The following is a 12,897-nucleotide window of genomic DNA, read 5'->3' on the forward strand; positions in this document are numbered from 1 at the left end:
GAGGAAAGCAAACAATGCTCTTCTATTTTTAACTAACCACTTAACTCAACAAGTACAACGCAGAGGATGCCAGTTCCGGATACAAGTAATGGACAATATTTGCACAAGAATTTCAAATCTAGTCCGAAAACATTGTAACGCCAGTGTGTGTTTCACTTGTCAACAAGCTAGCTGTCACCAAGACGGTTGTCAACTTCGTCAAACTCTGTAAGTGCGAGATATCTTCGTGAGACAAAAACACAGCTGCCGTTATCTCATGAAACGGACAATTGAACTATTTTGTTCACGAGACGCCTGCTTACCACATCGAGCCTTGAGCTGAGCATTTTCTTCACGGAGCTCTTCGGTGGTTTTGGTGCTCAGGGAGACATAGGTCTCAAGCTTCGCCCTGCTGGCTTCCGCGAGGAGCTCTATCTCCTCGACGTCGAGAATATCTGTCAACATAACGCCGACACCAACGGCACCAGTGCCGGCAACGACTAACAATAACGGCGAGAAATGCCCGCCATGTGCTGCGACGCCGGCTTCGCGATGATCGAATGGTGAGCGGAAACGGAAGCGCAGAAGGGGAAAACATCACGTGGATCGCAGAGGCGCGAAATCTGAATTTGCTTTGGGTGCAATTCCGGCAATCGGTTACGGTACGCGAAGTTTTTCTGCCCTGAAATTACATAGAGGAACTAGAATTAGATATCCGCCACCACACAAAGACCTCACAAAGGAGGAAGCGACCAGCTGGCGCAGACTACAAACAAACTCCTTCCCCAACTTACACGTGCTCAATAAGATGTTTCCGACACAATACAGGGCCACCTGCCCTTGGTGCGGTGCCACGCCTACACTCTACCACATCACCTGGGAGTGCGAACGCAACAAAGCATTCCACAAACACGAACACCCGAGTGCGGAGCAATGGGAGAGTCGGCTCACCAGCAGCGAGCTCACGGCCCAAAGGGCCCTAGTGCAGCACGCGAGCGATGCAGCACGACTCAGTGGAGCCTTGGAATAGGGGCCAACCCTTGCTGAAGAGAAGTCTCAAGTCGCCAGCGCCAAGAAGATGAAGACGACGGAGACCTCGTAACTGCGAAACTCTTGAAAGACTCGATAAAAGTTTTCACTCACTCACTCACTCTGCTCTAAGCAGGATTATACGACACCGCTCAGATACGTATGGACATCGCAGTCCATAAAGTAATCTCTACCAGCGCGATAACCGTGCGATTGTCTTTGTGTGTGTGCGAGTGAGAGAGAGTAAGTGAGTTAACAAGTTTAGCCTTGTCGGCTATGCCAGCCATGCTCCTTACGTGCGTGACTCATGTTGTTGGTGTGATGGCAAGACGTGTCATTAAAGCATAGAACGGTCGTCGTCAGCGTAACGGAATGTATGGATGGACGGCCGTAGAAGGCAAACTCAGTTTCGGGTATTTAACTGCTGCCGCAGTAAAAAAAGCAATAAATTTATAAATAAATAAATAAATAATACCAATAATAAAGTGAGGCGGTGAAGAAGATGACATAGGGGATATGGCATACGTACATGCTATCTATGACATTTTACTAATCGCATATTTTGTTCTGGTTAACCTGCCTGCCTTTCCCTTATTCGCCTCTCTCAAATTGGAAAGGTCATTTGCCTATAGCTAGGATTGTACGTTTTCAGATTAATCCAATAAAATCTGAAAAACACTCGACAACTAAAGAAACCAAAAAACACGACTTCAATTATCCGAAAGACAGTAAAATTTTGAGGGATCCTCAGCTGTGGTCACGCGACCACGCCGTGACGACATTTAAAAAAAAATTGCTGTATCAGGAACGCAGCTGCAGAGGGTAGGCGAAACATCTTGTTCGTGCTGCACAGGCTACAGAAATGACGCAACCAAATGCGCATTACGCTTATTCACGCATTAGAAAGGTCACGTGCCTAACTTATGTTACAGCCACGGTTCAGGTCTTATGGTCTGATTCTGCAGTCGAGCTCGTTCCCTGTTTGTAGTGAGCCCGTTTGTTAACCAGAGAGTCTTTAGGCATTAGGGTAAACAAATGACGTCACTACTGGTGGCAGCCGAAGCTGCCCTGCGCCGCGCGAGCCTGCCGTGCACTCGTATATGGTTGAGTCCCGTATCTGTCAGGTCTGTGAGCAGACGAAGAGCAAAACGAGAACAAGGTGAAAGCAGGAGCCAACGTTTCGACAAGTTGACTTGTCTTCTTCAAGGCCTTTAAGACAAGTCCACTTGTCGAAACTTTGGCTATCGCTTTCACCTTGTTCTCGTTTAGCTCATCGTCTTGAATTTCCATCTCCCGCCTTCCCCGTGTTTTCCCTAGGTCTGTGAGCAGCATCTTAATGCGGTACACGCGTACTGGAGTACTGAGAACGGCATCGCGCCCTCTGCTCAGCCCGCACGAAAAGCGCCAACAGTTACACTAGCTTTTTCCCCTATCCAGCGTGAACGTTGGAAGGGCGTCCTCAATGTTTCGTTCCGTTAACAGCAGAAGAGCATGCCGCAGTGACTGATATCGAACATTTTGACTTCACCGATTTCGCACAAGCCTTTGGTTATATCACTCACAATATATTATTTGATAACTAAAACCACTATTTCAGGCGTTCCGCAAGGAAGTATTCAGAGCCCAATATGGTTTAATCTAGGCTTAAATGGTAAAGTCAACACTTCGCGCGATGCTAAATTTATTATGTATGCAGACGACACCAGCATATAGATTCGTCTCAGCTTATTCCTGTACTGACTATTTGACTTGACCGATATGGTGTTAGAAATCTAAGTCATTGGACGTATATTATCATGAAAATGACAAAGGCGGCAATGTTTTACCCCAGAAGCAAAGAAGCAACCATAGGATAATATCTCCTGTGAAGATATGTGAAAGTCGAAATAGATTAAAGTATACAAATGCTCGATGTTCATTTCTTGTTACTTACGATGGGCTGACCACATAAATTATTTCGCAAGGAAGCTAAGTTCTTTAACAGACATACTCAATCGAAATCGCTACCTCTTCCTGCAGAGTCTGTGGAATCAGCTGTTTGTAATCCACTATTTGCTCCTTACATAAATTGTATTCGCATTTAGTTTGAGGAGCGGCAACTGAAACAAATCTTACATGTCTTCTCAAGTCACACACAAAAAGAAATAGGTTTAGCGAGTTATTGCTAATTTACCAGCTTCAGCACCCGGTGCCCAGCCCTTCAAAAAGTTTAAAGTGTTTCAAGTAAATAAACTATATAGGTACAAACTTTCCTGTTTACACTCTCTTGACATTTCAAAATTACAACTACAAGATCCGACGTATCACACTTAGAAATGTTGATCAGGGGAAAATGTCACATTATCGTACTAACCATACAGCACACAAATATACCGCCCTCCACCCCCACCCCCCCTACACACACAAATTCACGCACACTTTTTTTTAATTAGGCTGTTTTTCTTGTATGAGGGAAACTAAAACGCGAATAACGCTAGAAAAGACGAGAATGCCCGAATGTTATCGCTCCGTACGTAAAAGAAAGCACCGCTAGAAAAGGGACATCGGTGGAGGCTTGGCCTATAGTTGGTTGTTCATAATTAAAACCACGTAGCGCGAAGGAGGTGGACTAAGAGAGACGACACATACAGCATCGAGAAAACAGACATTATGACTATCATGCAACTTTCCGCGCATATTTATTTACTTATTTATTCATTCATTCAATCATTCATTTATTTCAACATACTGCAGCCACGAAGGGCTATCGCAGGAGTGGGGAGTAGAAAATGCTGAGATAGCAAAGAAAAAAGAAAGCAAAACTAAGAAATTGCAGCAGAACCCATCTCACGATGACTTTCGACAGTAATGCGCTAGCACTGATATCAATATAGCGACACAACGTATTGCCTCCATCGAAACGAGCTATGCATGAGGCGCGCACTGCAGCGAGACGATTCCTCTTTCGTTCTTCACTATATAACAACACTCGGCGCCATCTAGCGCCGCCGCCTTGAAGCCTGCGCGTGGCCTCCGTATACAATGCATGGCGCGCCGGTGCGTACGAACACTGAGAAACACTGGGACGCGCGAACCAATACATATAATCCCGAACTCTGCGGGTAAACATCGTCAGACCAAGTGACCAGCGACGAGGATAAATACGTAGACAACAGTTCCAGAAAGGCCCCCGCAGAAACACCACTCTTGTCTTGGAAGTGTCGTATCTGAACAGTGAACCTGGCAATATTTGGTCTCTCGCTACACGCAAAAAAAAAAAACCTGTCTTCGAGGATACTTTCCGTGTGAAGAACTCTGGCGACGTTATTCAGTTCCTGGCTACCGGAGCTTCTTGCCCCAAGTCTGTGCTTAGCACTGACGTAGAGGAGTTATTCTACACTCCTTGGAGCATGTCACTCTGCTGAAGTTTGTGCGAGACTGCGTGCGGAATGACAATGATGAACTGCGCTTCCAAGAAAAGTGTGGTGTTTCTGTGGGGGCCTTTCTGGAAGTGCTTTCTGTGTATTCATCCTAGCGAACCCAGACCGGGGCTCTTGAATAAAGTTTATTCTCTCTCTCTCTCTTTCTCTCTCCCTCTCTCTCTCTCGGTGCTGGTTGCTTAGGCTGATGATGTTTAGACGCAGAGTATCGGGAGTACGTACTGGTTCCCGCGTCACACTAATACTAAGTGAAGTATACGTACCTGAGTAGGATTGATCATGATGTTGCGGCTGTTTTGGAAGGTGTGGTGCTAAGAAATTCACGAGTCATTCCATCTCTTGAAGGTAGATGACCAGCGAATCTGTTTCGCGCATGACGAAGAGGTGATTCAGAATATTGAACAAAGGTACGAACATATTTATTGTCCTAATCTGTGGTCATCGAGGCGATATAGGTACGCACACACATTCGCGTATCACCTCTGTTATCAAATGTGTCCGCCACGTAAGACAATGAATGGCCCATACCCCCGCAAATGCGGCTTCCCCATTACGACGACGGAAAAGAGAAATTCTACTTACGCTGAAATGACGAGTGGCAAGCCGACGACGATGACGAACGCGCGAACAGTGGCGCACCAGCGAGCTTGCGCGGTTGGCGCAGAAAATTTTTACAGCGAAGCGCTAAACAACTGCACCCCGGCGACAGACCGTCCGACGCGGTTCGGAACCAAGGACCGCATGATAGACTACAACGAAATCACGAAGGCCTACCGCCTGGCTCGCAGAACTCTCCCACCCCCGCACCCAAGACTGAGTCGAGCGGAGGCGGTACTACTCAGACAGCTCCAGACCTGATCGCTACCGATCCCAGGACTGATGCATCGTATGCACCCAGAGACATATCCGACCGATAAGTGCAGAATCTGCCGGAGGGAGACGGCAGATTACACGCACATCTTGTGGGACTGAGTTAAAAATCCAGAAGGAGCAAAATCAAGAACGATCCCACCGCGGTTCGAGGTAGCCGCGAAGAGCTACGACCAAGACGAACAGCTCTGGGCCGTCCAGCAGGTCCTCGGGGCGCTCGAAAGGCAGGGACCCAGCGAGCCGGCAACGGCGAGCGGAGACCCACGCCGAGTATCGTAGATGACGTAGGCCCTCGTCGGGGCGCGCGAGCGCTCAACTGCAGGCACAAATAAAGTTGGCTCCAATCCAATACAGCGAAGCTATTTATGGCTAGGTTCCAGCGGATCTAGTCTCCGTGGACATAGATCAGCTATCTTTCATACGTGGGCCGATCCCGAAGATAGTGCAATACCGGGTCGTCCCACGGCGGAGGTGCAGTTCGCCATTAAGTGGCTCATACTCAGGTCGCTGGTCATCCTTCTTCACAGAGTGGAAGGACACTGAGTTTTTACAGCGAATCTGTTTATGTGGACCCTGGGCCATCGCTATCGGACTTCGCTAAAAAATGGCCACGTGACCTAGCGGGAAAGGAAAAGAAGCGCTCAACAGGGGGAAAGGACTATACCCTTTCCCCCTTCGAGAATGCTATCTTGACGTGAATCTTATACGGTTGTCACACGGTGCATTTTCAGCGATCGAGCCAGATTGGCATCGAATAATTCGACGATTGCTTCCACCTTGCCGCGAGAGAAACAAATGTTATGCTGGCAGTTTGCAGCCAACGAACAGTGCCCAGAGATTGAAACGTGATACTAGAAGCGCGTGGCTGCCGTCACTTTTTGCGCCAGCAAGAAGTGCTGGCAGCCACGTCAATCGTCACACCCATCCGACCGATCTTCAAAGCGATTGCGGCGTCTTCAAACGCTGCAATCTTCAAGCGATCTTCAAGATCTTCAAACGATTGCAGGCCCACCGCTGCAGTGGTGGGCCTTGGCCCAATATACGAAGCTTAGGTTTAGTGGTTCCGCGCGGCACGTTTCATCCCAACTGCAACTATGGGCAGACCACGAGTAGTACAGTCGCGGACAGAATATTATGGACCATGAAATCTAAGAAAAAGTTGAATATCTCCGCAACCTCACAACGCAATCTGGTATTTGCATTTTGGACCTCGACTAGAATATGCTAACAACGTTGTCGTGGGCAGTTTTACTGGTTACTGCTACAGGCTGCTCGGGAATTGAACGTTTTCGGAGATCCCGTGGTCCATTTTCTTCTGTCCGCGACTGTATACGTACTCTTGAGGGAGAAGCTGCCTACCGCGAGCGTCAGCGAGAGTTGGCTCGTGAACGGGCTCGTCGTCGTATAGGGCCGAGCCCGAGCTGCGCGCCAAAGATGCCGAGTTTAAACGGCAGCGTCGGGAGGCGATCCCGAAGGGCGCGCCCGAGACACGGAAACACATCGGCAGCGACGGGAAGTTAAACTTAGTGTAACTAACACAGCTTCGCTGTTCGGCCATGTTCACGGACTGGAAAGGGCGGTGATTTTTTGGATCTAAATATCCAAATTGGCTGTGACTACACCTGTTGGTCGTATTCACCGAAGTCTGTGAAGCCCATTCTGGATTTCTGCTCTAGTCAATCGAAGTTAGTGAAGAAAGGTATGGCCACATCGTGTTTAGAAGTAGTGGTGCGCAATTCTTGCCCCCATCGAATGACTGAAGCTTTTTCTAATCAACTCGCTCAGGAAGTCAAATTATCACCGTTAAGTACTCTGGCCTCTTAGTGAAAGATTACTGAGGAAGTTAAGATTGGAAGAGTAAGGTGTCGTGACCAGAGCGGTTAACGCTAAAGAGACGTCAGCCGCCAATATTTCACATCTGCGCACCTTGTCTCATCGCATGAAAAAGTTGGGTAACCGTTTCGGTGTAAATGTCTTTTCTGCAAGAAAAAAGTTGGGCCGCATCAGCGCAGCAGTAGAAAGAAAAGTTGCAGGTGATACACAGAAGCGGAGTGACTGTGATGCCAAACACCGCGACAGTTCGGTTGAGTGGGGAAAGAGTGTAGTGTGTCACATTCCGCTGTCTTGCGGGAAGTGGTACATCGGCCAAACCGGAAGACGTTTGAATAACAAATCAATTGGTCACAGAACTTCTTTGAAAGCGCAGCCGTCGTCTAATTTGTGCTTACATTGCAAAGAAGGCAAGTGCAAACCGTAGCTGAAAGAAACCAAGGTGCTGTCAAGACACAAAGATAGGACAGCGAGGGAGATAGCTGAAGCATTCTTTATTCATAATTCCGGTGACATGTGCGTTGCTAGGCCGCCGGTGAGCCTGCACGAACTCGATATTGATTATTTAGCCACTAACATAGTAAGTTTTTGCACGTCACTGGGCCAGGATATACATACTCGTGTGTGCGTGTGTTTCCAACGAAATACTGTTACTAGTCTGCGCTTGTTCGTGCTTTTCTTTCTCGTCCCTGTGTGTTCGTGTCATTCTATCTTGAATAAGGAATGCTTGGGTGTCCTCGGATTTTTTAAAATCTATCCTCCTTTCTACCACTTTCGGGGTTTGAATTCGTACGCGTGTACGTCAGCGACTGCGCAGAATGCGATATATTGTTCACCTGCACGCACATCTACTTTTGGCGTGAGCAACGCGTGGGTATAGCATCGTATCCTGAGCATCGTATGGAAAATACTAAAGACTAAAGAGCGAAGAAGAAGTAGAAGAACCGAAATGGCGACGCCAGGCAGCAACGAAGGCCCGACCCCAGGACAACCAACTAAGATGGCAAGCCCGACCGGGCCTGCAAGCACCCCGATGGCGTCCAGGGGAGAGAGAACCGGAGGCGCTAAGGATGCCGGAACCACGCAGGCCAGCGATGCGCCTGCGCCCACTGTTCAACAGCCAGGCACCGCGGAACACCGCGCTGCAACAGTGCCCAACAACTCGAGTCCTGGCAGTGCGATGAAGGACCACAGAGCTACAGACGACGTCGCCACCGATGGACCTACTTGTGCTACGTCGACGAGCCATCCGACGACGACAAGGGCTCCAGACGCCGGCGCCCCGACACCCGAGGCTATGGATCGGGGCATTGCGAAAGCGCAGTGCGCTGAGTGGCCGGGACCTGCGCATTATGGGAAAGCTAGCCCTGTCAAGACGCCGGGCGCTGGCCAGATAACCACCGCTACGGTGACGTCGGGAGGAGCTAAAAGTCCTGACGCTACAGTTTACGTCGATGCCCCGACGGCGCCCGTCGGTGTTGGCGTCGTCGCTGAGGGAGCAGCTAACCGCGTAATCTCTCCCGTCGTTACTCCTCCTAGCATGGCAACTCCCAGCACGACCACTCCCGAAGAGTCACCGCCCGACGCGACATCGAGTGAAATGGTGACGCCTCCAACCAGCACAACGCCTCCTACCGTAACATCTCTCGTGACATCTTCCGACACTTCTGGTCCGAGCGCCACAGGTCAAAAGGCACTCAACGGTGTAACGATGAAAAGCCCCACGGAACCTACCGCTGCGAAGGCACCAAGCCACGGCAAGAGTTGCGCTATGAACTATGGCACGGTGAAATCTGGCGCCACTACGCCCCCCAACCCTACACATACGAGTGCTGCAGCATTGGCCGGGCCCACGTCACCTCCTAAGGTATCTAATGTTGCGAGACCCAACGACGCGAAGGTAATTAGCGACGCCAATCGTCCCGCAACTGCGGATCCTGAAAAACCGAAGAGCGACGTGGTGGCGGCGCGTAGTGCCGCCGATTCCGGTGGCAGGGCGGCGACGGTCGGAGCGGTGTTCGGAGCTGCGGAGACCGTGTCTACAAGAGCCACAGGTGCGTCGAGGCCCGCAGCTACAGCCGGTTCCGCAACGAGGCCTGGCCGTGGGACGACGCCTCCCAGTGCGGCGGACCTCGACACTGCGGGGCCCAGTGGAATCACGGCGGCCAGGAGTAGGAAGCCCGGGGTTTCGCGACCAGTTGCTACTGCATCCTGCTACGACGGGCATGCCCCACGGCCTAGCTCTTCGAAGGCGCAACACACTCCCGCAACATCGGCACCGTCGGTGAGGAAATCGGCGGCTATCAACCGTATCCTCGAGGAACTGGAGGACGTTGTCCGTGACCCGCCGCCGTATTGCTCGGCCGCCCCCGTGGACTCCGACGATCTGTTCAAATGGCGCGCCGTCATAGTGGGTCCCGAGGGAACGCCTTATGAAGGAGGGCTCTTCCGCCTGGCGATCGCTTTCCCCGATGACTATCCTAATAGTCCACCCAAGGTACCGTGCGATATAGACACATCTAGGCGTAGACAGACGTCGACGATAGGTCGACGTAAAGTCATAGATGCACATATCTATATGTATATGTAGATGTATATAATCCGCTATATAGACGTGAAATATTCGAGTGAAATGTCAATAACGTCGTTACAGGGGCAACTGAATCATAAACTTGTAATGTTTAGAGGTAATAGGCTGGCGGGAAATGTGCGTGCCATACTAAAGTATAGATTGCGTAAAGGATCTTTTAGGTGTAAGCATTCTATGGATGAACGAGTGGTGAGAAAGCTATTAATGTATGCCGTAAACTTTTGCGTGTATGGGAGTTGTGTTTATAATAATAATAAAAAGATTATACATCCATAGCTTGCTGGTACTTACGAGCCGCTTATTGTGCAGATTATTCTCAAGCATGTTCTGTAAAGCTGTGAATGGTCCTTGAACACGAAGAGACGTCCAAACCAGACGAAAATAAATCGTTTCACGTTTTGCCTCCTGCGTAGGTCATGTTCGTGACCAAAATCTACCATCCCAACGTGAGCACCGACGGTCACATCTCCCTCGACATCCTACACTGGAACTGGTCTCCGCAGATGCGAATGGACCAAGTGCTGCTCTCCATTTGTTGCCTGATGCGGTCGCCGGATCTGCAAAGCGCAGTCAACGAGTACGCGGCCCTCTACTACAAGGAGGAGCCCGACATGTACGAAATAATCGCCCGCGAGTGGACAACGTCGCACGCGACGTCCGGTAATTAGTGGACTGCTGGAGTTCGGCTGCAGGACTGGGCGTCTACTGCGAACATCGTTTTGTAATGCAGCGCAGTGGCGCTGCAGCTGACTCGAGCGCTATGCGATAAACGGAAGGTTCCGAAAACGTGGCCTCCGAGACTCGGCAACTCGCGTAATCAAGCGAGCCGTGTATAGGCTACTGTCCGCCGCCACGTTTATCGCGCTGTCCCATGTGTTTCGGGGGAAATGTTTGGAAACCCGAATGTTTGAATTGATGCCAAAGAAATAAACTTGCACTTGACTCTACAACTCATCGTTTCGAGGCAAATGAAAGTGAAATAATGAAGTGTATTTGATATGCGCATGTGATAAGGGACCTTCGAGGTAAATAGGCTTCATTCTCCGCTCTGAATGATTTCGGTACGTAATCAGCTGTGTGACAAATTATTACTCTGAGAGCAACTCATGCCCTCGAGCCTGCCGCCACTTAAAGGAATAACACATAAAATGTATATTGATGTCTGTTCTAGACAAGTTGTTGTTTTATATCGTGAAAGCCCGTAAATGAACCAACGGAATGCGATATAAATGAGGCGTTCCGCGCTTATCTCTGGACTGGTCGTACAGATAAGTTAGCAACCAAAGAGGTCGCGGGATCAAATCCCGGCCACGACGGTCGCATTTCGATGGATGCGAAATGCAAAAACACGAGTGTAGTTTGATTTAGGTGCACATTAAAGAACTCCAGATTATCAAAATTATTCCGGTGTCCCTAACTACGGCGTGCCTCGTAATCAGATTGTGGTTTTGGCACTTAAAACCCCATAATTTATTTTGGCAACCAAAATGAGGAAACTGCGGAAACTGAATAGACGAAGGCAAGCAGAGGATCGCGGAAGGACAAGACGAAGCGCTGACTTGCAACAAGATTTTATGGCAGCGTGGTGCGGAAATGTCGTATACAAACCATAGCGCAGTTCGCGCACACACTTTCAGTATACGAATTACTATACCATCATGCCTTATCGCATATTCAGTGGAATTCCGGGAACAGCGACATTTGCGACGTCGTTCCTGAGTTGCGTTGGACACTTTAAGCGTTTTTTGATGCAGGTTTTAGCGCTAACAGCCTTTTTAAGCATTGTCAGGCTAGTTTTCTTTGCTTACGTCTGACCGCTTTCGCGAAGCAGACCGAACTGAATGAAACGCCGGCGTTCTTGAAAAGTACGCGCTGATATCTAAGTTTCGAGCAAATTTTTGGATGAAGACCCGGTACACATGAATCGCTTTAGTTGGATGGATGAAATGAGTCTTCATTTCGGCACACATATCGAATCATTTACGCCGAAAAAAGAAATTACGCAGATCCAACGCACATCTTAGAGTATATATACTCACGTGAGGCGAAGCTTTCGGGAAGCGATGAATGTGTGTTAGTGTATAGCGTGAAACGGATGTACATTCTCGCGCACCCGTACTACGCAATGTGACACACACGCGGCGACTAATCTATAATCTGACAACGATCTATATATAGTCGGCGTTGGCACGATAGAAGTACACCTGCGATCGTGGCCATTGCACTGGGTGGCGAGAAGGATGGACAGACATGCCGAACCACCGAAGCAACGAAGAACATCTTCCAGGAAGAAATCATACAAATACGCTGAATACACGAGCGTTATGGCCGGAACCTCTTGGCTGGTTTGACCTCCTTAAGTTTGCCCGATTATTGTCTTGTGGTGTCTTTAGTGTAAGTGCTACACGGTTTTGCCTCCTTGTAATAACGAAGAAAAGAACGTTCGCTCGTGGGCTTAATGGCTAGAGCATCGTTTTCGTTTTTTTATGTGTGCTAGCTATTCGTCAAGACACAGCAGCAGCATCCAGCATCAGCACCCAGCAGCCTTGGTCAAGAAAATCCTGGAGGGCTCGCAAAGAAAGCTTCGCTTTAAAAGCAGCTAAACTTGTAATAGCGCGACTTTCCGCTCGAGTGTGGTCCCAACTGGACCTGGGAAGCCAAATGGCGACCCTCGACCAGGCCCGGCGAGCCGCGATCGCCAGTGGAGCCCTGTCAGAGGGAGCCACCCAGGAATAAACCGCGCAACGGTTCCTGCAATAATAAAGTTCCTCCTCCTCCTCCTCCCACTCTGCTCGGGTAGCTCCCCGAGTGCTCTATAGACACGCACAGTGCGTTCGCTGCGTCCTTTCTAGGTGCCTGCGGATTTGCGCAGACGCAGATCGAGGCGCGCATGAACTGACGGGTGCGTGCTGCGTCGAGTCTACTTCGCCCTATACGGCTCCGATTCCGAAGGTTCTGCAGCCTAAGAACGCGGGAGGTTCCGGTGGGTACGGGCCACTTGACTTGAGAGCCGATCTTCAACGAACCTCGCGTCCTTGCTTGACGCCAACTTGGGTACGTGCCACTTAGTATGCGCGGACTTCGCGGTGGCGCCGCCAGATGGCGTAGCGCGTCAAGAGGGAAGCACGAGAGAGGAGCCTCGACTGCCGTGCACACTCCATATACGCATGACGCGTTTCA

General features: G+C 49.7%; 2 protein-coding genes across 2 annotated transcripts in view; one reads left to right on the top strand and one right to left on the bottom strand.

The window, feature by feature from the left end:
- LOC135918332 (nucleoprotein TPR-like) overlaps positions 1-548 on the bottom strand; it is a 65,558-nt gene extending 65,010 nt beyond the window's left edge. Inside the window, exon 1 of the mRNA XM_070524700.1 lies at positions 303-548. Within this exon, the coding sequence (XP_070380801.1) occupies positions 303-444 (142 nt within the window). The 5' untranslated portion in view covers positions 445-548. The remainder of the gene's footprint in view (positions 1-302) is intronic.
- A 7,168-nt stretch (positions 549-7,716) lies between these two features.
- Positions 7,717-10,667, top strand: LOC135918334 (uncharacterized). The gene is made up of 2 exons (XM_065451998.2): positions 7,717-9,624; positions 10,131-10,667. Exons 1-2 carry the CDS (start codon positions 8,077-8,079, stop codon positions 10,383-10,385), a joined length of 1,803 nt encoding a protein of 600 aa, XP_065308070.2. The 5' UTR covers positions 7,717-8,076; the 3' UTR covers positions 10,386-10,667.
- Positions 10,668-12,897: the final 2,230 nt, after the last annotated feature.

This window comes from Dermacentor albipictus, chromosome 8 (assembly GCF_038994185.2).
Source record: "Dermacentor albipictus isolate Rhodes 1998 colony chromosome 8, USDA_Dalb.pri_finalv2, whole genome shotgun sequence".
NCBI classification, from domain to species: domain Eukaryota; kingdom Metazoa; phylum Arthropoda; class Arachnida; order Ixodida; family Ixodidae; genus Dermacentor; species Dermacentor albipictus.

What these genes read in the sequence shown, in the direction of transcription:
- LOC135918334 (XM_065451998.2), top strand. Translation starts at nt 8,077, where the DNA reads ATGGCGACGCCAGGCAGCAACGAAGGCCCGACCCCAGGACAACCAACT. An exon ending in ATCCTAATAGTCCACCCAAG is followed by an intron (nt 9,625 to 10,130) that starts GTACCGTGCGAT and finishes CCTCCTGCGTAG; the next exon opens with GTCATGTTCGTGACCAAAAT.